The 25,349-nt window shown below is 41.9% G+C and overlaps 1 protein-coding gene across 3 annotated transcripts in view; it reads right to left on the bottom strand.

Moving 5' to 3' along the window:
• The window catches only part of Fam114a2 (family with sequence similarity 114 member A2), a 30,404-nt gene extending 6,950 nt beyond the window's left edge, over positions 1–23,454 (bottom strand). Inside the window, exons 1-11 of one of the 3 annotated variants that reach the window (XM_051180630.1) lie at positions 23,327–23,454; positions 19,147–19,364; positions 18,723–18,822; positions 18,331–18,423; positions 15,330–15,418; positions 13,210–13,341; positions 12,592–12,750; positions 11,116–11,239; positions 4,150–4,229; positions 2,040–2,162; positions 1,090–1,229 (exon numbers count right to left, since the gene is read on the bottom strand). In XM_051180630.1, coding sequence (XP_051036587.1) covers positions 1,090–1,229; positions 2,040–2,162; positions 4,150–4,229; positions 11,116–11,239; positions 12,592–12,750; positions 13,210–13,341; positions 15,330–15,418; positions 18,331–18,423; positions 18,723–18,822; positions 19,147–19,347 — 1,241 coding nt within the window. In that variant the 5' untranslated portion in view covers positions 19,348–19,364; positions 23,327–23,454. The remainder of the gene's footprint in view (positions 1–1,089; positions 1,230–2,039; positions 2,163–4,149; positions 4,230–11,115; positions 11,240–12,591; positions 12,751–13,209; positions 13,342–15,329; positions 15,419–18,330; positions 18,424–18,722; positions 18,823–19,146; positions 19,365–23,326) is intronic. The other 2 variants (XM_051180633.1, XM_051180631.1) reach the window with 2 other exon arrangements.
• Positions 23,455–25,349: the final 1,895 nt, after the last annotated feature.

Raw genomic sequence — 25,349 nt, 5'->3', positions numbered from 1 at the left:
CAAAAATGCTGGAAAAACAATGAAACTAATGAAAGTTAAGTAAGCCAGCCACTATCACTCAGCTTATAAATAACAGCTTCAAAAGATCAGTTACAGGACCTCCTAGTACTAAAAGTCTGCTTAGAGGAAGTAGTTTGGAAAGAACGACGCCCAAATTACCAAATATTTTCTATAAATGTTTGTTTCCATTTAAATGGACTTGGTTATTAAAAAAAAAAAGTCTGCTTAGAATCCTCATATTTTGGGGTATCTATCTATCGGTCTTATCCTGACTATTCACAGTGTCCCTTTTTGGCTCTCTGAGGCATGTTTCAACAAGTAAATATTGAAATCTCTTCCGAAGTAAGGCCACACTTACTAGAAGTTTTTCCTAAGAAGCCTGCTTACTTCCCCATCAGAAAACTATGAGCAGTGCCGTTGAGCTTAGCACCGAACACCCACCTCCCTTCCCCCCCCCCACCCCATGTGTGTACACATACTCTCCTGCATCTGTCTGTCTCTTTCACACACACACAAAAGGATGCCCATTTAGATTTAGAAACTACTAGGCTTAGGTGTATCCTTCCTACTGGAATTATTCACATTTTATTACTTTGAAATATGTCTGTTCAAAACCAACAAAAAAAAAAATTTTTTTAAATTATGTGTCACACTTGGGCAGCCTCCCTTAACTGCCCGGGGTCCACTGCTCCTCCATTTGTAAAGCTGTGCTAATCATTTACCTTGTGTGCTGCTGTAAAAATTAGAACTAATACATGTTAATCCCTTAGCATGGCGTCTGGCATACAATGAACATTGGTAACTAATAACTGTAATTAAGAGCTGAAGTACTTAGAACTACTTTCTGTTGTTACTTGTGCCAAGGTCCCCTCCTACTGACACTAATAATATGCAAAGAAATAGTTTTCAGAGAACAAAGCTGTTAATGAAATGGGCAGGCTTATTGTCCCTGCTCACACAATATCCTAACACATACCCATGTGCAATGGGAATAGAACCTTGTTTAAAAAAGCAAGTTTCTAAAACCTGGTAGGAGCAAGAAAAACCTCTCCACAGTTCCCTTTGAGAGATGCAGACCATCATACTCACTGGGAGAGCGTCTGACTCCTCTCTAAGGCTGTCACCTCCTGCTTCTGGCCATGCAGAACCAACGCCGCTGTTTTGTGGAACAGTTCAATTGAGCAGGCAGTCAATTCTGCTAAGCTCCGGATTGCAAATGCATGAATATCCTAAAAGGCAAACAAAGAAACAGAATATTATTATTGTTGTTTATCGCTGTAAGCAGAGATGGCAGCACCTTGCTTCTCACACTAAAGACCATGGTGCTTCCAAATAGAAAAGCAAAAGGCCACTGTTTAATACACCTACTCTTCTTCCACAGGACGGCACCTGTCACAGTTTGGTTCATAACTACAGAAGGCTCCTGCACAGCTGGCTGTGACCATGTGACTAAGTCTGGCCAAAGGACTGAGATAAGTGTCTGACAACTTACTCTGCGTTACAAACAACTTCCCTCCCTCCCTCCTTCACTTTCACTATTTTTCTTCATTCCTCTCCTATAGCCTGGAACTAAGATAATACCATCCTGAATCATAACGTTTAAATTATTGATACCAACATAACAAAATAAAAGGACCCTCATCTCAACTGCAATATCAACCTCTGTCTGGGGGGAAGGGGAAGGCGGGGAGGAGGGATGCACTTACCTCTGTGTGTATGTATGTGTGTGGAGTCCAGAGGGCCATGTCCAATGCTTTCCCTTCCTCTATCACTCTCCCCTTTATTGTTTGTGAAAGGGTCTCTCACTGAACTTGGAGCTTACTAATACAGGAAGACTGGCTGGTCAGTGACACCTGTGAGAATCCTCTTGCCTTAACACTCCTACATCCTCCTGCACTGGGGTTACAACTGTGCAATACCACACCTGCCCTTATATATGGATGCTGGGAACCCAAGTTTAGGTCCTAATGCTTGGACAGTAAGCACTTTACCCCCTCAATTTTATCTCTTTTTAAAATGAGCTTAGTTGCTTTGGTTACCTCTATTGAATTTCTTTTGGCCTCCTCAGTATTTTCTGTCTCCAGCTGTTTTTCCCCTTCTTCTTTCTCTGTTACTGGCTTAACCAGAGATGTTCTGATCCATTCGTAGGCTGTATTTCTTGCCTAAATAAGGAAGATAATTCAACAATTCAATGCAGTTCTTACTAGGATACATCAGCACCCTAGAGGACAAACTCTTCTTACCAGAACAAACCATGTGACTTTTAAGTCCTTGTCTTACTAAATACAAACTCCTACACTAAATCCTGTCCAAAGGCTCCTTGTGAAGCCCCCTAGTTGTATGTGTATGTTAGGTAGATTGCATGCATTTGGAGCACAGATCAGACATGTACATGTGCTTCTGAGGCTGGAAGCCAGGTCAAGCTGCAGATCACTCCCCCAGCCCAGAGTCCTCCACATCCCTTACTCAATCCTACTCACACCAAAGACTTCTACTCACCATCTACAACCTCAACCATTCTTAAAATTCATAAAAATAGGCCCTGCCTTCTTCTCATTTGTGCCTGCATGTTTAAAGCACAGCCAATGTCAGTCACACCCACAGTCACATGTACCAATTCACTGACTTACTGTGTGAAGATGGCCACTCCATACAAACTCCATGATTTCCCTTCCTTCTGATAATGAAGCTTTCTCAAGTTTCCCTGTTTTTTTTTTTTTTTTTTTTTTGTTTGTTTGTTTTAACATGATCTTCCGGTTCTTCACCAACCCTCACAACCACTGCTTCTCAGTGTAAAACTGATCTTGCTGGCCTGCCAATACTCTACAGATCTCACCCCACTCACCCTAGTACTGCTTCTGCCTACAACATTATTTCCAATCTTAACTTCTTTCTCTGGAATATTAAAACACCACAGGAGCTTGAATGCTAGAATTAGCTGCTGAGCACACTCTGGCTAATGCACCATCTTCCCCAGGCCAGCACATGGGTCACAACACAAAGCCTCTTGCTCCTCACCTGCTGGGAGGGAAGAAAAGATGGCTATACTGACTCCACACAGCCAGCAGCTCTGTGGCCAAGCAACAATGCATGCCTCTTGCTGACTGCCCCTGGAGGCAAGAAGCAGCACATGACAACACACTATCTCATAAGCAGACAGTGAAATACATGGGAGCTCCCTACTCTGAGCTCTGATAAGACTCTGTCCCAAACACATGACAGCAGTTCAGAGTCTTCACCAAACAGCAGGCTCAGTCACGGGACTTCCTTGTTCCTACATTCTAAGTGGTCATTAGCAGAGTCAATGTCAGTCATCGTGTGGCAATGTTGAGCTCTAGGTGCAAACGGCAGGGCCCATACCTCATCATTTCTGATCAGAAACCTCATTTGATGGACACTTTGGTTCCATGAAGTTTGGTCAGCATTGTCAACTTTAAATGCTCAAATCTACAGGCTCGATAAAGCATTCAAACAAATGATGTATTACATATAAACAGGTCAAGATGGAACATGTACTGAGGAGGTAGACATGGGATCTACACACTAATGTGGAGAGTAGGAGGCAAGGAAAAGATATAGAATCCCTTTCTGGAACTATCAAGAATATATCCTCATCTGGGCATTGGTGGCGTGTGACTTTAATCCCAGCACTCAGGAAGTAGAGGCAGGCAGATCTCTGTGAGTTTGAGGCCATCCTGATCTACAGAATGAGTTCCAGGACTGCCAGGAACACAGAAAAACCTTGTCTCAGAAAAACAAAACAAAAAACAACAAATATATATATATATATACATATATACATATATATATATATATATATATATATATATCCATCCATCCATCCATCCATCCATCCATCCATCCATCCATCAACCCTCCATGCTAGCAATCTTACTGGCCAGGAAATTACAATCTTATATTCATCATCCACCAAACTATATGTTCTGGGAATGTTGAGACAAGGTCTTGATAAGTAGCCCAAGTTGGCTTTGAACTTACAATCCCCCTGCCTCAGCCTCCCAAATGATGGGATCATAGGCATGTGCCGTCACACCTGAAACCCATTGAAATATTACCAACAAGATACTGAAAACTCCCCAAAACAGAGTAACTTACTCTAATGAAAATCCCCAAAATGAAGCAACTTACCCTGGCAAGTTTCTCTGGTCTGGATGAGACATGAAGCTGAGCAAACAGTTCTGTTATCTCCTTGGTAAACTCTTCATCCCCTAAAAACCAAGACCCACATAAAACATTTGAGGAAGCCTGCCAAGGATACTATGCTGTCTAGATTTAAGTTAACTTGATACAAGTGGAGTCATCTGAGAGGAGGGAACCTCAGTGGAGAAAACGTCCCTCTAAGATCTGACTGTGGGCAAGCCTGTAGAGTGCTGTCTTCATTAGTGACTGGTCAAGGAGGGCCCAGCTGATTGTGGGCAGTATCACATCTGGGCTGGTGCTCCTGGGTTCTATAAGAAATCAGGCTGATACCTCAAGGAGATGAGGGGACAGACTTAGTAGACTTCCTAGGGGAGGTCTTACCCTCTCTGAAGATCAGATGGGAGAAGAGGTGGGGAAGTGAAGGGAACAGGAGGAGAGGAAGGAGGGGAAACTGGGATCAGAATGTAAAATATAAATTAATAAAAAAAAAAGAAAAAAAAGAAAAAGAAAAGAAATCAGGTTGAGCAAGCCATGATGAGCAAGCCTGTAAGCAACACTGTCCATGACCTCTGCATCAGCTCATGCCTCCAGGTTTCTTCCCTGTCTAAGTTCTTTTCCTGACTTCTCTCAGCAATGAACTGTTGCCTGAAAGGGTTAGAAAAATAAACCCTTTCCTCCCCAAGTTGCTCTGGTCATAGTACTTATCACAGCAATAAAGATCCTCACTAGGACAAGGAGACACAAAACATGCAAGCAAATGGGGGTCATGATCACAGCACATAGAGACATCTAAACAAACAATAATAGCCTCCTCTCTTCTCATCTAAATCTTGTCCATTGGCCCCTGCTGAGATCCAGCCCATACAGTGCCAATCAGAGCTCTTAAAACACAGAAATCTGTCAGCACGAACATATGTAAGAGTGTTTCTTAATCGTAAGTCCATTGGGCATAAGAACAAAGGAGTTCTCCTTTATACCTAATACTTCCTCAAAAAGATCCCCAGAAAATTTCCAAGGTGTCATCTTGGTTCTTCTCTCAACTGTACTTTCACCCTCTCTTCAACTATCTCTCTTGATAGTTGAAGCAGAGAATAAAAATGATTTACTGACCTCCAATATGACAGGTTTTGGGAAAAGCTCATCACTGATACAGCCCTCACTCACATAACTCATGTCAACAACTCCAACACAACCAACACAACCTAGCACAAAAGGAAACAAAACCTGGCTTCCATAGTCATTTGGTTTTCCCAACCAAGCTCTAAGTGTGACTGGGTGTAAGGTGGGACTCTGAACCCACCTGGAACACACAAGGTCCAGGGAATTCACAAGACAACCAAGTGCACAGAGGAAAGAACAGGAATCTATGCTTGCCCCCACATAAATATTTTATATTTTAGGTTGTTCATAACAGAACATTACAACAGTGCACATATTAAATTTGTAAGCATTCAAATATACTATGAGTTATCAAAAAGCTGTTACTATCAAAAGCAGTGATTAAAAAAAAAAAGTGTGGTAATTGCTGTCAACTCCTGCTACACAAAACTGAGTGAGTAAACAAACAGCTGCTAAATTAGAAGAGAAGTAGTTGTTGGGCTGGGTGTGTGGCTCAATGACCCAGTGTTTGTTTAGATTCGTGGCTGGAAAGGAAGCAGGGTACTACTGCTTAAGAGGGGCAGTGGGAAGAGGCTGGAGTTGCCCACACGGAAAGACTCTGAAATGAGGTCTAAAGTGAAAGCAACCAACATCAAGAGCTGGGCTCTGCACTGTCTCCTCCTGTTATTCCCTCATTTCTGTCTTAACAGCAACAGTGGCATAAATTAACTCCCAAGTCACTGAGCATTTTCCACCAGAATCAGAGAACTGGGACAGGGCAGGCAGGAGAATCACAGAGGACAGCTGCGGCAGGGCAGGCAGGAGGACTGTGCTGGAAGCCATTGCTGTATTTTCAAAGACTTCATTCCTAGCAAAGGTAAAAAGAATGTCACAGACTGTTCCATCTGTTCAAAAAACTTGAGGCCCTCTGAACAGTAAAGAAAAATGAAGATTTCTACTTACTGTGCAAAGCCTAGAAATTGACTAAATTGAACACAGATACTGTTAATTGTCCCATGTACAAATAACTTGTGTACAAATAATTAGGTTGACAAATATATGGGAACTGTCATACCCTTGGTCTGGTTAGGAACAATGAACAACTTAAACCAAAACTGCTTTATTGGTTTCCTGATACGGTTTTTTTTTTTTTTAATTTTATTTAATTTTATATAACAGTCCAATTAAATGAAAACACCTGATACGGTTTTTAAGATGCAGATTTTTTTACCTAGATATTTATGGTTTCTAAATTATGAAAATAATAGCAAACATTTGTTAGGTACCTATTATGTGTCTGGCTACAAATACATTTAATTTATTCCTCATAACACCATGAGAGGAATGAGACCATCTTCTAACCAAGATAAAAGGAAGGCTGCAACACTTGTAGCGGTCACATGGGTTTGTGAGAGGTGGGTCTTCATTTGGAACCCAAGCTCAACTTCAAATTTTATCATTTGGGTTACTAAACTGGCATCTCAAGAACTCTGAACAATTTCTAAGACATACATTCAAATACCATTTCTAATCAAGAGCTGAAACTTTACATAAATTGCCACTTAGTAAGACTTTACATACACAGCCAGTTTGACTTCTCAGTACACAAAGAGAACAAAAAACATCCCTGTCTAAGTAAAGTCCACACTCAGCCTCTGTTCTTCTCGCACAGAAGAGACCTACAGCCCTGTCTCAGAGGAACTTTGCTTTGCTCTCAGGAGACTGAGTAAGTTGTTTGATTTCCCACTCATAGTAGATTGGAAATGAAAAAAATTAAATGAGACTTAGAGCTGTCCAAGGCAAACGTCCCATACTCAACAAAAGTAAAAGGTAAACTCACAGAAGACTGAGACACACAGCACTAAAAAGCAATTGCAGTGGATTTTTTAAGTGCTGCAGATTGGTATAATTAACCCAGAAATTCTCAAACATTAAAACCCTGTGGCAAGCCAGGCATTGGTGGCACAGGCCTTTAATTCCAGCACTTGGGAGGCAGAGGCAGTGGCAGAGGGATCTCTATGAGTTCGAGTCCAGCCTGGTCTACACAGCAAATTCCACGACAGGCTCCAAAACAACACAAAAAAACCCTGTCTCGGGGAAAAAAAAAAAAAAGTATTCATTAATAAACACTATAATCAGAATATATTATATAAGAAAAGAATCTATTTTCAATAAAATAAAAAATGCAAAAACTAACAATAATAATAAACACAGGCTAGGAAGACAGCTCCATCCTGCTGTGCAAGGATGCTGACTTGCATTCAGAGCTGCAACATGCACATAAAAAGACAGGTGTGACAGCTCATGTCTGTAATACCAATGCTAGAAGGCAGGACAGAGGACACTGGGAGCTCACTGGAAAGCCAGCCTAGCAAAAACTGTACTCCAGACTCATTGAGAGATCTTGTCCAAAAAAAAAAAAAAAAAAAAAAAAGTAAAACAGAAAACAACAGAGGAAGGCATCCAACATCATCCTCGTCCTCAATAAGAACATGCATACATAGGCATGAACCCTCACACACACACACACACACACACAAAACAGTACTAGCCCTACTACTTGTTAATAAAACAAACTTCTTTTTCAGACAGGATTTCTCTGTGTAACAGCCCTGACTGTGCTGGGACTCATTTTGTAGATCAGGCCTTGAACTCACTTTGTAGACCAGGCTGCCATCTAACTCACAGGGATCCCCCTCTGTGCTAGGATTAAAGTCAGTGCCATCACCACCCGACCAAGTCCAACTTCCTTTTGAAACAGGGACTAAGCAGTGAGAGATGAACTTGAACAGAAGCTCTTGCCTCTACCTCCCAACTGCAGAGATTACAGTCGTGGGCCATCATGTCCCATTTTATGTGGTTATGGGACTAAACCTAGAGTTTCATGCATGCAAACATTCTACCCACTGAGCTACACTGCCTGCCCCAATAAAGCATACATTCAAAGAAAAATACATCTTCCAAAAAAGGAAAAATTAATGAAAACAATGTCATTGTTTTATATCTTTGTTACATGTCTAACAAGTAGCTTAATGAAAGAGAGCTAAATTATATTAAGCAGTTTTACACTTAGACTGTTAAGACAGGAGATTTCAAGTATGTAGACAATATCCAACCTTACAGAGATGCACTGTAGCAAAGGGAAAATACATTTTAATGACTTTGCAGACACCAGTAACAACTACTCTTGAATAATCTTGTGTGTGTGTATGAGGAAAAGGGAGAAGGAGGGGGGAAAGTGGACAGGAAAGGAAGAGAAGAAGAGGGATAGGGTGATGGGGACAACCTTGGGTGTGAGTCCTTCCTTTCTCTTTGTTTAAGATAAGACAAGGTCTCTTTGACTGTAGTGTCTTCCAGGCTAACTGGCCTTAGCTCCCAAGGAGTCTCCACTTGCCACCTCCCTGTAAGAATGCTAAGATTACAGAAGTCCTCTACCATGCCCAACTTTCACATGAGTTCTGGAGATTCGAAGTCAGTTCCTACACTTGCATGGCAAGCATATTACCCACAGAGCCATCTCTCCAGCCCCCACTGAATATTCTTTAATACTATGGAAATATTCAACAGGTGGTTATTTCTTAAAGGTTAGTTCCAATAACCTATATTATAATGAACCTGAAGACACACATGGTTGTCTTACATTAAAAGCCACTAGGCTATCTCTTGCTCAGGTGTAATTTTATACAACACACATCAGTCAGTGAAAAAAGTTCACTTCCATTATGAAGATATCCAAAATGCTGACACATCTCACTGTAAAACATACAAAAGTGAATGTTACTGTTACTATCACCACAGGATTCCTCAGAAGAGCAGCACTGTAAACTGCCAAGTTCATCAAAACAATAAATACATTTCACAAAATTCTAACTTTCACTTATTCTTAATTTCTATCATCAGTGACTTAAACAAGTCAAGGGTAATTTCATTCACCTTGTTTTGCTTTTTTTTATAATAATTTTTTTATAATTTTTATAATAATTTTATATTAATTATCTTTGTGTTGGGAGGTGTATATGATAGTTTGAGTAAGAATGGTCCCCACAGGCTCATAAATTTGAATGATTAGATTGAGGAGTGTCACTATTTGAAAGGATTAGGGGCATGGCATTGTTGGAGTGGGTATAACCTTGGTGGGTAAGTGTGGCTTTTTTGCAGGAAGTATGTCACTGCAGGTGAGCTTTGAGGTTTCAAAAGCCCACGCCAGGCCCAGTGGCTTTTTCTTCCTGCTGCCTGAGGATCGGGATGTAGAACTCTCAGCTACCTCTCCAGCACGTCTGCCTGGGTACTGCTATACTCCCTGCCATGAGGAAAATGGACTAAACCTCTGAAACTGTAAGCACGCTCCAATTAAATGCTTTCTCTTATAAGAGTTGCTGTAGTCAAAGTATCTCTTCACAGTAACAGAACACTGACTAAGATGAAGTATGTTCATAGAGGCTATGAGAAGGCTCTGGGCCTCCTGAAAATGAGGTTACAGGCAGCTTGTAGGCCACCTGATATTGATGCTGGGAACCAAACATGGGTCCTCTGTATGGGCAGCTCTTAATCACTGAGCCATCTCTCCAGCCCTGTTATTATTCTTTTTGGTTTTTGTTTGGTAGGTTGGGTTTGGGGTATTTGAGACAGGCTGGCCTGGAACTCATTGCATTCCTCTTGCCTCTGTCTCCCAAGTACTGGTGTTATAGGCTTGTTCCACTAACTACTCCCTTCTGAACGGCCTATGCAGCTGCTCATACTTCTAAGTGAAAACAGTCTTCTTTGTTAGAAGAGAGTTCAGCTCAAACTCAACACAACACGCTCTTCCTGGGACAATCATCCTTCAGTGTCCGCTGCACAGTATATGGAGGTGCACTTTAGAGCGGACATCTGACAACACTGATAACTCACACCATTTCCTCCCAACTCAAGGGTCAGTGAAACGGGCCCTTCTCTTGTAACTCTGAATGTACAGCAGTAAAGACACAACACAGCAGTGCAAGCCAATGCTGCCTGCCACTTGGACAGAGCCACATCGTGGCGGCACATTTCACCTGTTGCTATTCTTCATCATCCAGGTGTTAAAGCAGTAAACGCTAAACTAACCCTCTTCAGAGGGAGGCTCTGTTCCATTCTCACAGTACTGTGTAGTCTGACTCCCTGAGGGTGACAGGGACATAGGAACGCCACGCTACACTTCATAAACCACCAGCTTAACCTGCCACACAGGTTATGTATGCAAGGATGATCCCTGAAGGGATCAACTTCAATGTTTCTAACTGCTTACTTCATTAAAAAAAAAAAAAAAAAAAAAAAAAAAAAAGGCAAAAGGCAAAAGTAGTCATTAAACTCTACTTTCTTGATCTTGGAATTATTTTCAACTGAAATATCCAAGTAAAACTGTCCTGATCAGAGATTAATATGCACCTGCCCAGAAACTACACTATAAACCATATTTCCTGCTAATTTTGCAAAACTGCGTGGTTTCAACATTTACATTCCCTAACACACACAGACATTAAGTAAACATGAAAAAGAAAAAGGATCATCCACAGTCTGGGGTAACAACTGCCTTGCCTGCTTCAAGATGGGACAGGGGTTAGAACAGCAGAAAAGGCACAGAGGAAGTGTCTAACCAGTAGGAAGGCTCACAGTGGCGACCTGTCAAACAGCAAAGAATCTGACAGGAGCACACACAGAGCTGACAGGAGCACACACTCAGGGAAGTGGCAGGGCCCTGCAGCAAAGGGTGAGCAAGCCCTGATGAAAGAAAGGCATGGAGATTCTGTAAGAAAACTACAATGGCCAGGTGACTCCTTCAAGGGCATCGCTGCAGCCGACAGGGAGCCACTCGCTTGGGTGCAGAAGCTTCCTTACCTTGTCTCTCCTCCTCGTCATCCTCACAGAACTCCACTAGGGAAACCGCTTCTTTGAGCTGCTCTAATTCAAGTCTTGTGGTCTGTAATTCTTCTCCACTTAGAGAACTAAGGATAGATTTCACCTAAATAGATATAAGACAAACAGGTGGGAAAATTAAAAGATTATCAAATAGAGATGAGTCCACAGGTCAAATGGAATCTAAATTATAAACTAACTAATCGGCACAAGTTGTTCTGGAGAGGAAGGAGGAGCAACATCCCACCATATAGCCCAGACTAGTCCTGAAATCTCAAGTCTCCTGCCTCAGCCTACTGAGAACTGGGACTACAGGCTTGTGTCACCATGGCCAACTTCTAGTCCATAAAAATTTAACTCAGGGCTGGAGAGGTGGCTCAGCAGTTAAGAGCACTAGCTGTTCTTCCAGAGGACCAAAATTCAATTCCCAGAACCCACAGGAGAGCTCACAATTTCTGTTAACTCTGGTCCCAGAGAACATGACACCCTCACATAGACACCCTTGCAGGCAAAACACCAAAGCACATAAAAAAAGAATAAATTAATCATTAAAAAGAAACCAAGAATTTTAATTCAAAAAGCTAATTCCTACAGAAAGAAAGGTTGGGAGAATCTGTACTTTCCAAAGTAAAATGGGCTAGACATATCTGAAAACTATTAGTGCTTAACAGCAGCTTATAAATAATGGGACATGAAACAGTCTTCAGTTGGGCTGGAGAGTTGGCTCAGCAGTTAGTTAATAGGGTTTGCTTCTCTTCCAGAGGACCTGAGTTTAGATACCACTACCCACACCATGCTGCTCACTATCACCTACAATCCCTGCTCTAGGGATCTGGTATCCTCTTCTGGCATCCATGGGAACCTGCTGCACAGGCATACACATACACAAATAATAAAAAATAAATATTGATCTAGGTACAATGATGTCCACCTTTAATCCCAACACTCAGAAAGCACAATCAATCAGATCTCAGTGAGTTTGAGGCCAGCCTAGTCTACAGCAAATTCAGGCTGGTTAGGGCTACACAGTAGTCCTATTTACACACTTACACACACACACACACACACACACACACACACACACACACACAAAGCCTTGAACCAACTAAAAGCCAATAGTTAACTATATACAAACTGGAAGCTTAAGTCAGTAAATTTTTGGAAGCTAGAGCCAAAGAGACTGCAGAAAAAAGATAAATACAAACAGACAGACAGATGTTGGAAAATTACAAATGTGTTAAGAGCTTTTTTAACCCTGTCCTTTCTATGTAAGCAGGACAATCACCCTTGATTTTTTCCAGCAATTAGTTCATATATGGTTTCTGCTTGCTGTGCTGGCACTTCCAAAGTCTCAAGCCTCCACCAAAAACATCTCTCTTTCCAAATGTACAACAGAAACACATCTGCAGCATCCCCTTGTGAGGATATTTTTAGGAGGGGTTTGGGGTTGGGAATTACCTTTATTTCACTTTCTCGGGAAAGCATCTCCAGAGCTTCTAGATGTGAAAGGCCTTGAAACTCATCAAAGAGTAGCCCATAATGAGTTTTCTTGTCTGTTTCCATGGTTACCTCATTGGCGGGCCACTGCTCTTCTTTGTCCTTCACCTCTCGTAAAACCTAAAAAAGAGATGGAAGCATTGCACTGCACCAAGTAATGAGAGCTCAAGAGTGAGATTACAGAGCAGAAGAGAGCACAACTGCTCACACAGGCTCCATTCAATCCTGGCTTCGCAGTTCAAATCCAAGAAGCTGGGGAAGAGCATCAATAAAGTTATCGCACAGAATTGGATGCTAGGCATTAAATAACACCCAAAACACCAGGTGCTGTTCTGCAGGTGGCTTAAAAATTAATCTAACAGCTCTGACAGGGTTTAGCATTCCACTCTGCTGACAGGAGGCTGCTGAGAGGGACAAACAGCTGGAACTCCTCTATGTACTGGAGCCTCTCACTGGCTACCCCACAACCTCAAAGGATTCAAAAGAAAAAAAAAAAAAAAAAAACACTAACAAGGTTCCCAAGTTAGCATCAGCTAAAATCAACACACACAGGAAGTGCACAGATGAATGAAACAGTACCTGTGACAGTGTAGATCGGTTCATCAGGCCCTTGGTTCTTTTAAATCCAGGATCCCCTTCTGCTATGACATCCATTGTCTTCTTTCCAATGAACTCCAAGGCATCCAAACCCCCACTGATAACACTCTTGCCCTGGGAAAGCCATAAAACTCCATTACAACAACACTGAGAATGTTTACACTTTGACTATTCAGTAATGGCTGAACAGTGTGGGGCTGGCAATGCAGGCCTATAGTTGCAGCTACTCAGGAGGCTGAAGGAGAATGTTCAGGTACAGCAAAGGAACATTCAGTAAATTCTGGCCACTGATGAGAACCCTCCTCAAAATAAAAAGTAAAAGGCAGTTAGGGATGTATTGCTAAGTTTAGTGATAGAGTATCTGTCCTGTGTGAGGCAAGGAAGGGCAGCTGTAAGGGTTCAGGCATTACGCTGGCCTGCCCCTGTCACCTGGCAGAATGCACTCAGGCAGTACTCTGGTCAGCCCAGGGTTCCAAGAGTACTAGTCTGCAGGCAGGTGTAAAGGACCCTTTAAAAGTCAGACCCCTGCCCACTTATGCTCTCTTTTGCTTTCTCTCTTCTTTTGCTTTTGCTCTCTTTCCAACTCTTCTCTTTGCTCTCATGTTCTCTCTCTCTCTCTCTTCCTCCCTCCCTCCCTCCCTCCCTCTCTCTCTCTCTCTCTCTCTCTCTCCCTCTCTCTCTCTCTTTCTCTCCCCTCTTCTGTTCCAGGTGCCTCTATGTCTCTTCCCTTCCCCCCTCACTTCCCTTTCTAAATAAACTCCTCATTTAAGCTCTATCTGCATGGCATGTTATTCCCTCTGCCTAGGTCACCCTCACCTGCTATGGAACCTGCTATGTTCTCCCACGTGGTCCCTCACTTTAAGACCACCCACTCAGGACCACCCCCCTTTCTCCAGCTTTATTCCTCCAACTATAACCGAACAACACCTAGGCTCAATCCCAGTACCAGGAGAAAAAAAAAAAATTAAAAAAGAAGCCAACACTACCAAGCACTGAGCAGCCTGAGAAGTAGCTGAGTAGCTGAAGTAATCATATGCCACTAACACAAATGCACATAGGTAGAACCACTTTGGAAAACTGTGGGTCAGTATTTATTGCAGCTTCATTACCCAGCAACCCACTCAAGAGAAATGTGTATACACCCAAGAGAAATGTGTGCAGAGATGTAGTAGAAGACATGTATAAGGGTGTGCAATGCAATGCTCTGTAATAGCTTACTGGAGCCTGGCTTGGTGTTAACCAATGGTAGGAGCAATAAAATGTGACCAAGTCACACTACAAGTACAACAAAGTTGCAACATGGATGTATTACAGACACAATGTATGAAAGACACTGAATGCACACCCATGACTCCACTTGTACAAAGCAGAAGAGCAGGTCAAAACTAACTCAAGATAGTAGAAGTCCTGGGGGTAGCTATCTGAGTTGGGGGAAGAACACATGCCTCAAGAAGGAAAAGCAATGGACTTAAAAGTTTCTTACTATGGTTGAAAGCAGTATACTGTGAAAATTTAAACTGAACACATATGCTATCATATTCTATGTGCTGCCATATTTCAAAAAGTTACAGTGGGGTTAAGCATGGTAAGGCATGCCTGCAATTCCTATTCTGGGGAACAAGGGTAGGTGACTGCATTCTGGAGGCTGTTGGTGCTTCAGAGCAAGACCCTGTCTCAAAAAAAAAAAAAAGAGTAAAGTCAAAAACCAAAATAAAAACTACTAGCCACCTACCCTCATTTAGGAAAGACATTAAAGGCCCGATGCTATCCTTTTTTAAACATTCATATCATCTATAGTTCAGCAAACGTCCATCATCCATCAAAAAGATCAAATGTCCCTTCTGCTCAGAAGGTGAAGTTATAAGAGAACTATCTTTGTAAAGCAGAAACACTCCCTAAGGACACCAAATCAGGACTTGCAGTCCCTAAAATAATCAACTCACACCCCACTTCTCTGGCTCTTACTCTAGCCCTGAGAAGTGAGTGACTCTCAGTGATCTGGACTCCCTTAGGAGCAACAGTACTCAGGCATCACAAGACAGGGAGATAGGCACACAGCCCACCATACCGACACAGGGCAGGCTCGTGGACTTCTTGCTTACCGTGCTCTGCACTGCTGTTGAGATGGTTGAGAGCATCCCGAAAGGCCCAGCCACTGGTGAGCTTTCAATCTCACTGGCATTTGTTTCTCCTGAAATAGAGGTTTGTAAACATGAAAGAAAGGATCATTACTTGCTCTAATAGCAAATATGTGTTAGATTTTTTTTTTTTTTAATTAGACCCTGTTTCTCCACACAAAAGCTTCAGGCCTATCTGTATTTATTTAAAATAAAACATCTGTCTATGTTAAAATTATAAAGCTAAAATAGGCTTATTTTTCATTTATTTCATTTCAAAAACGAAGTCAAGTCTTAAACAAACTAAAGGTTGTTGTGAAGTCAGAATATATACTGAAAGGTCTCAGAGACACAAACTTTTGGACAAGGGACAACTATTCAGCACTGGAAAAAAGACAAGTGATTGACCAGGGAGAAGAGTTACATGAATCTCTTTGGTAATAAAATATCCTTAGGTTTCAAGTATATAGATCCCGGGAAGTACCTATCACTGTTCTATTGATTACACATTCGAACATAAAACTATACAGCTAAAAGTAAACTACAACTCACTTTGTCCTAGAAAACAATGCTCACTAGTTGCCACCAAACGGACCTGCATTACAAAGGTGGCCATGCCTCAAAAACAATCTGTTCCAATTTATTAACTTTCAAAATCCTGTAAGAGGCACACGCCATTAATCCCAGTACTCCAGAAGCTGAGGCAGGTGGATCTCTATGAGTTCAAGGCCAGCCTGATCTACAGAGCAAGTTCCAGGACAGCCAGGATTATTATATAGAGAAACCTTGTCTTGGAAGAAGAAAAAAAAAATTCTGTAAGAGATCAGTTTTGGGGGATAAGGGGTTTGATTATGTGTTCATGCATATGTAGTACACATGTGTGTGCATATATGTGGAGGCAGGGGTTAACTCTAACTGTTCTTCAGGAAAGCTTTTTTTTTTTTTTTTTTTTTTCCTGAGACAGTCCCTCTCACTGGAACCCAGGGCTCACTGATTAAGCTAGCCCCATGTGGCTTCATGTCTCTGCCTTCCCAGTAGTAGTAGTTCAGCTTTTCTCACACAGGTTCTAAGAGTGGAACTCAGGTCCTGGTGCTATAGCAAGCAGTTTACAGACTGGGCTACCAGATAATCTGTGGACTTTTTCTTCCAGTTACAATGTATTAACTGCTGTTGGACCTGATCTCCTACCATGGCAGCTCCAAAACTGCACAAGAGATTAGAAACAATTTCAGAATCATACAAAGAGAGTTTGAGCCAACAAAAAAGAGAGAGAAAGTGACTCCTATGACTGAATTGGCTTGCTATCCAGGAGAACTTTCCAACTATCGCACAGGGAGGTAAAGGCAGAGATAAGAGACAGCAAAGATTGAGGGGAATCTGCAAGACTGGAGAGTATGGAGGCATCTCAGAATTCTGAGCCTCTACACACATATGCCTGAGTGCCTTTCCATGAGTACTGCACTGCACAGCATTCAGTATATAGGCACAAGGAGACTCCCCAAGGCTGGAAAAAGAATCTGCCTTGGACCAGTAAGCTAAACAATCTCCATAGCTCGTACTAGGCTAAGAAACTTGACTACTGAGCAGACTCATAAAGCACTTGGGAAGTGGAGAGAGCTCCAAAAGAGCTGGGCCTAAAACAAAGCCTTCGAGTAAAGGCTACTCCATGCTATGAAAAGCGCCTCAGATTCACATGTAGAGGCCTATGGGGCCGTGTATGTGTAACATGAACTTGTCTTCTGGCCATAACTAAGCTGCAGTCAAGAGACCTAATGTTAGTGCCAATCTAATTCTTACTCCAAAGAATTCCTAAGTGGGAATAACTGGTCCCCGGTACTCATGTATGCCAGAATTCTATAAAGGCGAAGCTGGAGAAAACAGAGAGTTAGGTGGCTTCAAGAGGAAAATGATAGAAATAAACAAAGAAAAATAACAGTGAGAAACAATAAGACCCCTAAGAGACACAAGTACACCTGGTCTTAAAACTCTGTTACAGCCCCTGACCCTCCTGCTCCCTAATGATAATTGTGTCCTTTGGGTCTGAGTGACTCTAGGTCTTTGAACCAAACAAACCAGAATAAAGCTTCACCTTCATAAAAAAATCCAAGTAAGAACAAAAAAGCTAACACACTAAAATCTTTTTGTCTTGCCACGACTTATTCAAACGTAGCTAATTCTAGTAATAATAAACCTAATTATGGCAAGCAAAACACCGAGAGCAGTTACTCAGAGTCTATGCTTTACTGCTGAATGTTTACCAGTCCCCTGAATCACTTGCTGTATCGAGAATTCTAATTGGTCTTAATAATTAAAAAAAAAAAAAAAAAACCCAAGTCAGATACAGGGGTTAATGCTAAAAGATCAGAGAAGCAGAGCAGCCAGCCACTAGTTCTTACGTCTACTAAATCCTCAGACCAAAGGGCAATCCTGTCTAAGAATCCTCAGACTGATGCAATGAGCTCCTGTCTCCTCCTGCCTTATATTCCTCTCTCCATCCAGCCGAATCACTCCTGTCTCCACCTCCCTAATGCTGGGATTAAAGGCGAGTGACTCCCAAGTACTGGGATAAAAGATGTGAGCCACAACCACCTAGTTGTGTTTCTCTTTTAGACTGGATCAATCTCACATAGCCCAGGGTGGCCCTGAACTCACAGAAATCCATCTGCCTCTGCCTCCTGAGTGCTGGGATTAAAGGCGTGGCCACCACTGCCTGGCCTCTATGACTAACTAGTGGCTTAGCTCTGCACTCTGATCTTCAGGCAAGCTTTCTTTGTTAGATCACAACCAAAATATCACAACTTCATGTATGCAGAAGTGCAGTAAAGAGACACATGAATGGTTTCAGGAGACACAGCTAGCACTCAAGATTCTTCCTCACAGTCTGAGTGTCAAGTGTCAGGTACTCAATTAGTATTGTTACCAAGCATTAGTGCTAGTGCTGAAAATGAACTAAGCTTCTACCAAAACCCCGAGCACATGTACTCACCTGCTGCTTGCTTGACTTCAGTTGAAATTTCAGTGGGGCTAGGAATTCCAAGAGAAGTCTCTGCCTTCTCTATGACATTTGAAATACCTTGTCCTGATGAGAAAAACAATGAACATTTGTGTGCTCTGTGCTGTTAAAAAAAACTGAATAGTCAATCAAACAAAAACCCAAACCTGCAATTCTTCTAAAACCATGGTCCCAAAACCACATTATTTTAATGATATATGTATTCTTGTCATTATCTCCTTACCAAAAAAAAAAAAAAAAAAACAAAAATCCCACTGACTTAATATCTCTAAAACATAGGCTTAAACTAATCCCTAAATTTCAACTTCCCAATAGAACATGAGCACCAGTGTACACAAAAAATAAGGGCCTAACCAAAGTCTTACCTACTGTGGCCACTGTAGCTGAGGCTGAGGAGAGCAGGGACTTGCCCCAGCTGCCCCAGTAACCCCATCCAGTCTGGGATGCATCTTTAGAAACAGTCTCCTATTTGTTCCAGTGAGAGAGAAAACAAGACAAAAGAAAACAGGAAATTAGAGGAGACTCAGACGAAGTATTAAGTCATCAGACAAGCACAGGTGGGCAAATCTGTGACCTAGGTAAATACTGCCTGACCGACAGGTGAATGCCAGCCATCAGCACATAAATACTCTGCAGAGAATGCAATTACTGATAAAGGTATTTCTAGAACTCAGGAACCTGTTACTCTATGACTGTAAAAAGAAGGAAATGTCACCATAAATTAGTACTGCTACCATATCTCTTTTAAGCTTTGCATTTTTAAATCCCAAAATTTTATCAGATTGTTACTTTGGCTACAGCCTGTGACACCTCAGCAGGAAGCTGGGAAGCCTCGAAGTCCCTGGAAGGATTGGTCTCTGGTCTTTTCCGAGTGGATGCTACAGGCTGAGGCTTATCCTCTGGCTTCTCGGCTGGCTCACAGTTCCCATCTTTAAGGATTGGGGTTGCTTCTGTTACCGTTGAGGTCTCTGTAGCATCCTTATCTGACATGACTAAAACATCACCTGCTAAAACAAAAGCTCAATGAGAATCTACTGACATTGACTTCTTTAGTACAAACTATCTACTTCTACTGACATTGACTTCTTTAGTATCAACTATCTGCTTAATGTTGAGACTTACAACTCATACACTAGTACAATAATACAAAGAGATCCGATATACCTTCACCCATTTCCCCCCAGTCATAAAATGACATTGTTACAATCCACCAGTGTCCTTCCAAGCTTACACCTTTTACATATACTCATATATGTGTACATAAGTTATATAAAATCTTACCACATACACACCTGTCCCTTGATATCTGCAGAGAACTGGCTGCAAGAACCCTGCAGACAACAAAATCTGCAGTGGTCACTTCCCTTCTATAAATGGACAGTATCTGCATATGACCAAGGCACATCCTCGAAGTTTCATCACCTCTACTTCATTTGTAATGTCTAACACCATATGTAATGCTATGTAAACTGTCTTAAGAACAGTAAGTCCATATAGGTTTAGCGCAGATAAAACTTTTCCAACTGTTTTCCACTTATGATTCATTGCATCTATGAATGCTGAGTCCCAGATACAGCAGGCCAACTATTTTCAAAGTTCACATACAGGATTTTATGTGAACATAAGCTTTGTCTCTGGAATAAATGACAACTACTTTATTAATAATATGATAAGTCTATGATTAGTTTTACATGAAACATGATTATAAAGTAAGACCATGCTTCATTTTACACATAACTGTCATCTTTTCCAGAACAGTACAAATGACCAAAAATGTCTGTATTCTGATCAGATGTTTTCCCCTAACGGAGACACTTACAGATATGTGGTGGTAGCTCACTGTGGCTTTTATGTTGCATTACCCCAGTGACTGGACACTAAGCATCTTTTCAGGTGCTTATTTGCCATCTGAATATTCTCTTCAGAGAAACATCTGGTAACATTTTTGGCATTTTTTTTAGTTAGGTTGCTTTGTCATTTTCTGTTGAGTTTCGAAGCACTTAATATCTAGGTTCAATATCATACTAGTCTAAAGCTTATTTTCATTGTCTTATTTTGTTTTGCCTTTTCAGACAGATCTCCCTCTTTGCCGGCCACTAGCTTATGGCAATCCTCCTGCCTCAAACGTCCAAGTGCTGGGACAGACATGAGGCACCACGCCTGGCTTTTTCATTATCTTCATAGGGTCTTCCACCAAGAATTTTTTGATAAAGCCCATTGTCAGTCTTTCCTTTTACTAGCTTGCCCTTCAAAATTTTTATCATGAATTTTTATCAGTTTGTTTTTTCAAAAAACTTTCAACCAAGTAACACTGTGTCAGATCAGCTTTCTATTTTTTAAGATTCTTTGTGAATATTTCAAATATGGTTTTGATAGTTAGACCATCTGATGTAACCAAAGCATAACTGAATTCCACTTTTTTATTTCATATATTCTGCTGTGCTTGGATCAAACCCAAGACTTCATACATGCTAAGTAAGAGCTCTATGCCCTAAAAACATTCACTGGCCCTCAGGTCAGCTTTGGAATAGCAATGTTACCCAATTTGATGCCTCCCTAAAGCACAGCTCTTTGGCAATTAAAGCCAACATATTACTGGTTCTTCCACTAAAAGAAATACTAGTTCCAAGAATAACCAGTTATCACCAAGGAACACACATATACAACACACACACCAAGTATGCTGACATACATTTTATTCAGGTATGTACTACGTTCGAGATAAATCTAACTCATCAAGCTATCATGCTTTTAATGCACTAAAAAAGAAATTAACAAGGCATATAGCACAAAAAGAAATGAGCAAGGAAGGATATGGCACAATAATTAAAGCATATACAAAAAAAAAAAAAAAACCACTTAGTGGTGCATTTAGTCTCAGCACTTGGGAGGCAGAGGCAGGCAGACCTCTGAGAGTTCAAGGCCAAACTGGTCCACATAGTGAGTTTCAGGACAGGCAGAGCTACATTGTGAGACCCTGTCTCAAACACACACACACACACACACACACACACACACACACACAGCACTAAACTTAAAGATCAGAGAAGACATTATAAGCAGAGAGTGATTGGTAGAGTGCACTTAAAATAAACCTAAAGCCATGGTCACAAACTGGATATTTGTTAGTTAATTATAGCCCACAGGTGTTTTTAATTGGCCTACACTGTTTAAACAGTTTTAATTAGTTACTACCATTTAAAGTTTCATCTTCCATAGGAAAAGAAATAGAAGTTTCCAATACCCCTTGTGAAAGTGAGAGACGGGGCAACGGGGGCCATCTGACCAGGCAATAACTAATTGGTACCAAATGGCTTTTGAGCCCTTTTGGATGAAGGGTATTCTCTCATTCTACTATCTCCAGATTTGTATTACTCATTTATAGCAATCTGACCAAACCCTGTATACATTTGTGTTCACAACACCCACCTTCAAGACACTTAAGATTTTAACGAATGAAAATGTCAATTAAAGGATGAATTCAAGGGTGTGATGGTCAATTTCAATTGCCAAACTGACAAGTTTTAGAACCACCAGAATCCACTGGGCACATCTATGGCGGTTATCTTGATGAGGTTAACAAATATGGAAAGACCACTACAATGGGAGGCACAATTTCATGGGCTGGGATTCTGAACTGTATAAACAGGAGAAAGAGGGCTGATCACAAGCATTCACTGCTTTCTGCTTCTTGACCATGGATGCAATATGACCAGCTTCCTATGTGGCCTTCCTGCCACTATGGCCAAGTGAACTGTGACTCAAGATAAGACCAGCCTTCCTTGTTTTTGTCTGGGTAGTTTGTCACAGTAACAGGAAAGTAACTAAAACAAAAGGTATGGAAACAACACAGGAGAAAGGTCAGTGATCCATGATATGGTCGGCTCCAGTAATGACTATATTAGGGAAAAAGCAAAGGGAGGCACGAGGCTAGAAAGGTGGATTAAAACAACACACTAATACCTAAACTTTGTGGGTACATGGCATGCATATATTTAATTCATGAAGAAAAATAATCCATACAAAAGTAACAACTGCCACATAAACCAACTAAGAATCTGTCATTCATGGCAAACATCTTTTGCATTCGCACTATGTGCCCAGCTCTGGAGACAGAGGAGAAATGTAAGGCAATTTCTGACCCATTCGGTCCAAAGGCTGATCTAATAAAAAGACACCAACATGCTTGGACAAAGTTCAGAAGGTATTCTTGGGCAGTATTAAAAAAAAAAAAATGTACCTTTTAAAACTACCTTTTTCTTTTTTCTCCAGGTTTCAACATATGGTAATAGTTCATAGATGTACTATATGTAAGCAAATACACATTGCAAAAACTCACTTAATATTATGAACCTAGAACATTCCAAATTAGCAAACTCTGTCCCTATTCTTTCACTTGCACAACAAAGATTTTAGTAAGCATCGAGGACGTGCCAGGGGTTTAGGCAGAGTCAGACGACAAGATTTTGTGTGCAGTGATGACCGACTCCACCGTCCCTGTAAACCAAACCAAACACATACCAGACATACGGAATTGGACTATTTTAATGTTTGCCGGGTACTCTGTGGTCAATGTGTTTTCCTGGCTGGAAGAGAAAGATCCAGATGACTGGACAAGTAGAACGCCTTGAGGCGCCTCACAGTCGAGACATAAACAAACACACTCGGTGCACACGCGTCCCCATCGCATTTCCCAGAGGGCTGGTGACTCCGACCCGCTGAGAGCACCGACCCCGGTCAGCGCAGCAGCCCATCCCCGCGACAAGGAGTCGGGGCAGCAGGCAGCAGCGGCTCCCGGGCTAGCGAGGCCAGTCTCCGGTCTCCGCACTTCCACCCGCAGGTCCCACCCCGAGGCCTGAGGTAAACAAGCTCCCCAGCCCCTTGAGCGAACGAAAACCCCAAACACATCAGGAAGCGCAGCAGCCCTTCAACCCGTGACCCCAGCAACCCCAACCCTCGCCGCCCTCACCAGGAAGCCCCGCAATCCAGACACCGCCCCTCACCGCGGCCACGGCCGCCCGCTCGCCACTCTGCCCGCTCGCCACTCCGACGGAAGTACTCCTGACCTCCGCACGGAGGTGGGGTCGCCTTCCAGCAGTGCTTCCGGGTCAAGCATCGGCTGGGGCGGAAGAAGCTGACTCCTGCACGGTGAGTGAATACTCTGCTCCGGTAGCTTCCAGAGAGATTGGGGTGCTTGGGCTGGGCTGGGCTGGGCGCGGAGGGTGAGGCGATGTCTGCCCTTCGGGAAGGCCTGGTGTGGGTGTGGGGGTTCCACCGTGAAGTATATACAGAATACTAGACCAGGCCTGCGCCCCCGCGGCTCGCACCGGGAAGCCACTCAAGACCCTGCTCCTGGGCACTGCTAAAGCGGTAGGGAAGGGAGACCACGAACAGGTCAAAACAGCGGTGTCTGAGATGATAGTCAAGTGCTTTATCGAAATTTAAATGAAGTGATGGAACAGGAACTGGGTAAGGAAGTGAAAGGGAGGAAGCCTTCTGCCTATCTGGAATAAGAGTAGAACTTTGCAAGAAGAGAGAATAAATAGCAAAGGGGGACCACACGGAAGGAGGGAGATGAGACCAGAGACCTGGGCACTGGGTCTTTGTCGGGTCAGTACCAAGAAGTTTGACAAAGTTTAATTTGGAACTTGGTGGGAAGTAATTAAAGGTTTCTAAGTAGGAGGTTGACGTGCTTTTGATTTATAATTTTAGGGTTGCTCTAATGCGCACTGAGTGTGTCGCTTCATTTGCCCCTGAGCAGTTTGAATGCACAAAATGGCAACAGACGTTTAATGCCAGGAAGGCATTAAACACAATTTGGTTTTTAAAAAAAAAAAAAATGGGAACACCTGAAGCCCAGGGAGGCAAAGACATGCTTTCAAGTGTGCAGATCTTGTGTGGTGTATAGCTCAGTGATAGTGTGTTTGCCTGTCGTGTGCAGTGTCCTGGGTTTGATCCCTATCACCTAAAAACAAACAAACAAACAAAGGATCCAGGCTTCCTCCTTCTAATCACTCCCTTATCTCAGTGTCCAGATGTAATTACCACTTTCTAAAACCTTTTAACTGTTTTTCCTTTATTTTTTATGATAATCTTTAAATTTTGGCATACTGATGTTACTTGGGACCTTACTAATTAATGTCTGTTCCTTTGAAGTAGGACTGCAAGTTAAGGCTAGCCTTGGCTAGCTACATTGTGAATTCTAGGCCAGCCAGAGCTAAATACTCACATCCTGTCTCGATCAAAAATGTCTGGTCAGCAAATAAACTAAAAGTATAAAATGAATTCCTTCTGGTTTTCTTTTGTAAAGGAAAATGTATAGACTAGGAGTGTATCTTGGTCAGCTACTGTCTCATCTTTTACACATTGCCATTATTAATATAGCAACAATTGTGGTAGTTTTGGTTTGGGAGTACATTGCATGTAAATTTACCAAGAATTTCAAAGGATTTTGTTTATAGAGATTACAACTACCAATAATTTCCATTTAAGAAATCAAAATCCAATGGGCAGTGGTGGTACATGCCTTTAATACCAGCACCTGGGAGGAAGAGGCTTGTGGGTCTCTGAGTTGGAGGCCAGCCTAGTCTACAAAATGAGTTCCAGAACAGCCAAGGCTACACAGAGAAACCCTATCTTTAAGACAAAAAAGAAAAGAAATAAAAATCACTCCCCAAAAATTTAGCTTAATTTAAAATAGTAAGTTCATTAAATGGTAATTGACATTTCTATAAAAAATATTTCTCCATTGGAAGTTCTGGCACATGTCTGTAATCCTAGCGCTTAGAAGATGGAAATACAGGCAGGAGTTCAAGTTTATCTTGGGGAGCAAATTTGAGGCCAGTCTGGACTACGTGAGACATTTTCTCGAAAACAACAAAAATACAATTTCTCTAATGCTTGGCTTCCTAGAATACAGCTAGGTTCTGGTTTCTCCTGTGTTCTCTGGAAGTATGCATATCCTTGTGTAACCTTTAGGAAAAAATTTGTCA

This window comes from Phodopus roborovskii, unplaced genomic scaffold (assembly GCF_943737965.1).
Source record: "Phodopus roborovskii unplaced genomic scaffold, PHOROB, whole genome shotgun sequence".
Classification (NCBI taxonomy): domain Eukaryota; kingdom Metazoa; phylum Chordata; class Mammalia; order Rodentia; family Cricetidae; genus Phodopus; species Phodopus roborovskii.
Note: the sequence above shows the minus strand (reverse complement) of the source record. Positions and strands in the feature narration are given on the sequence as shown.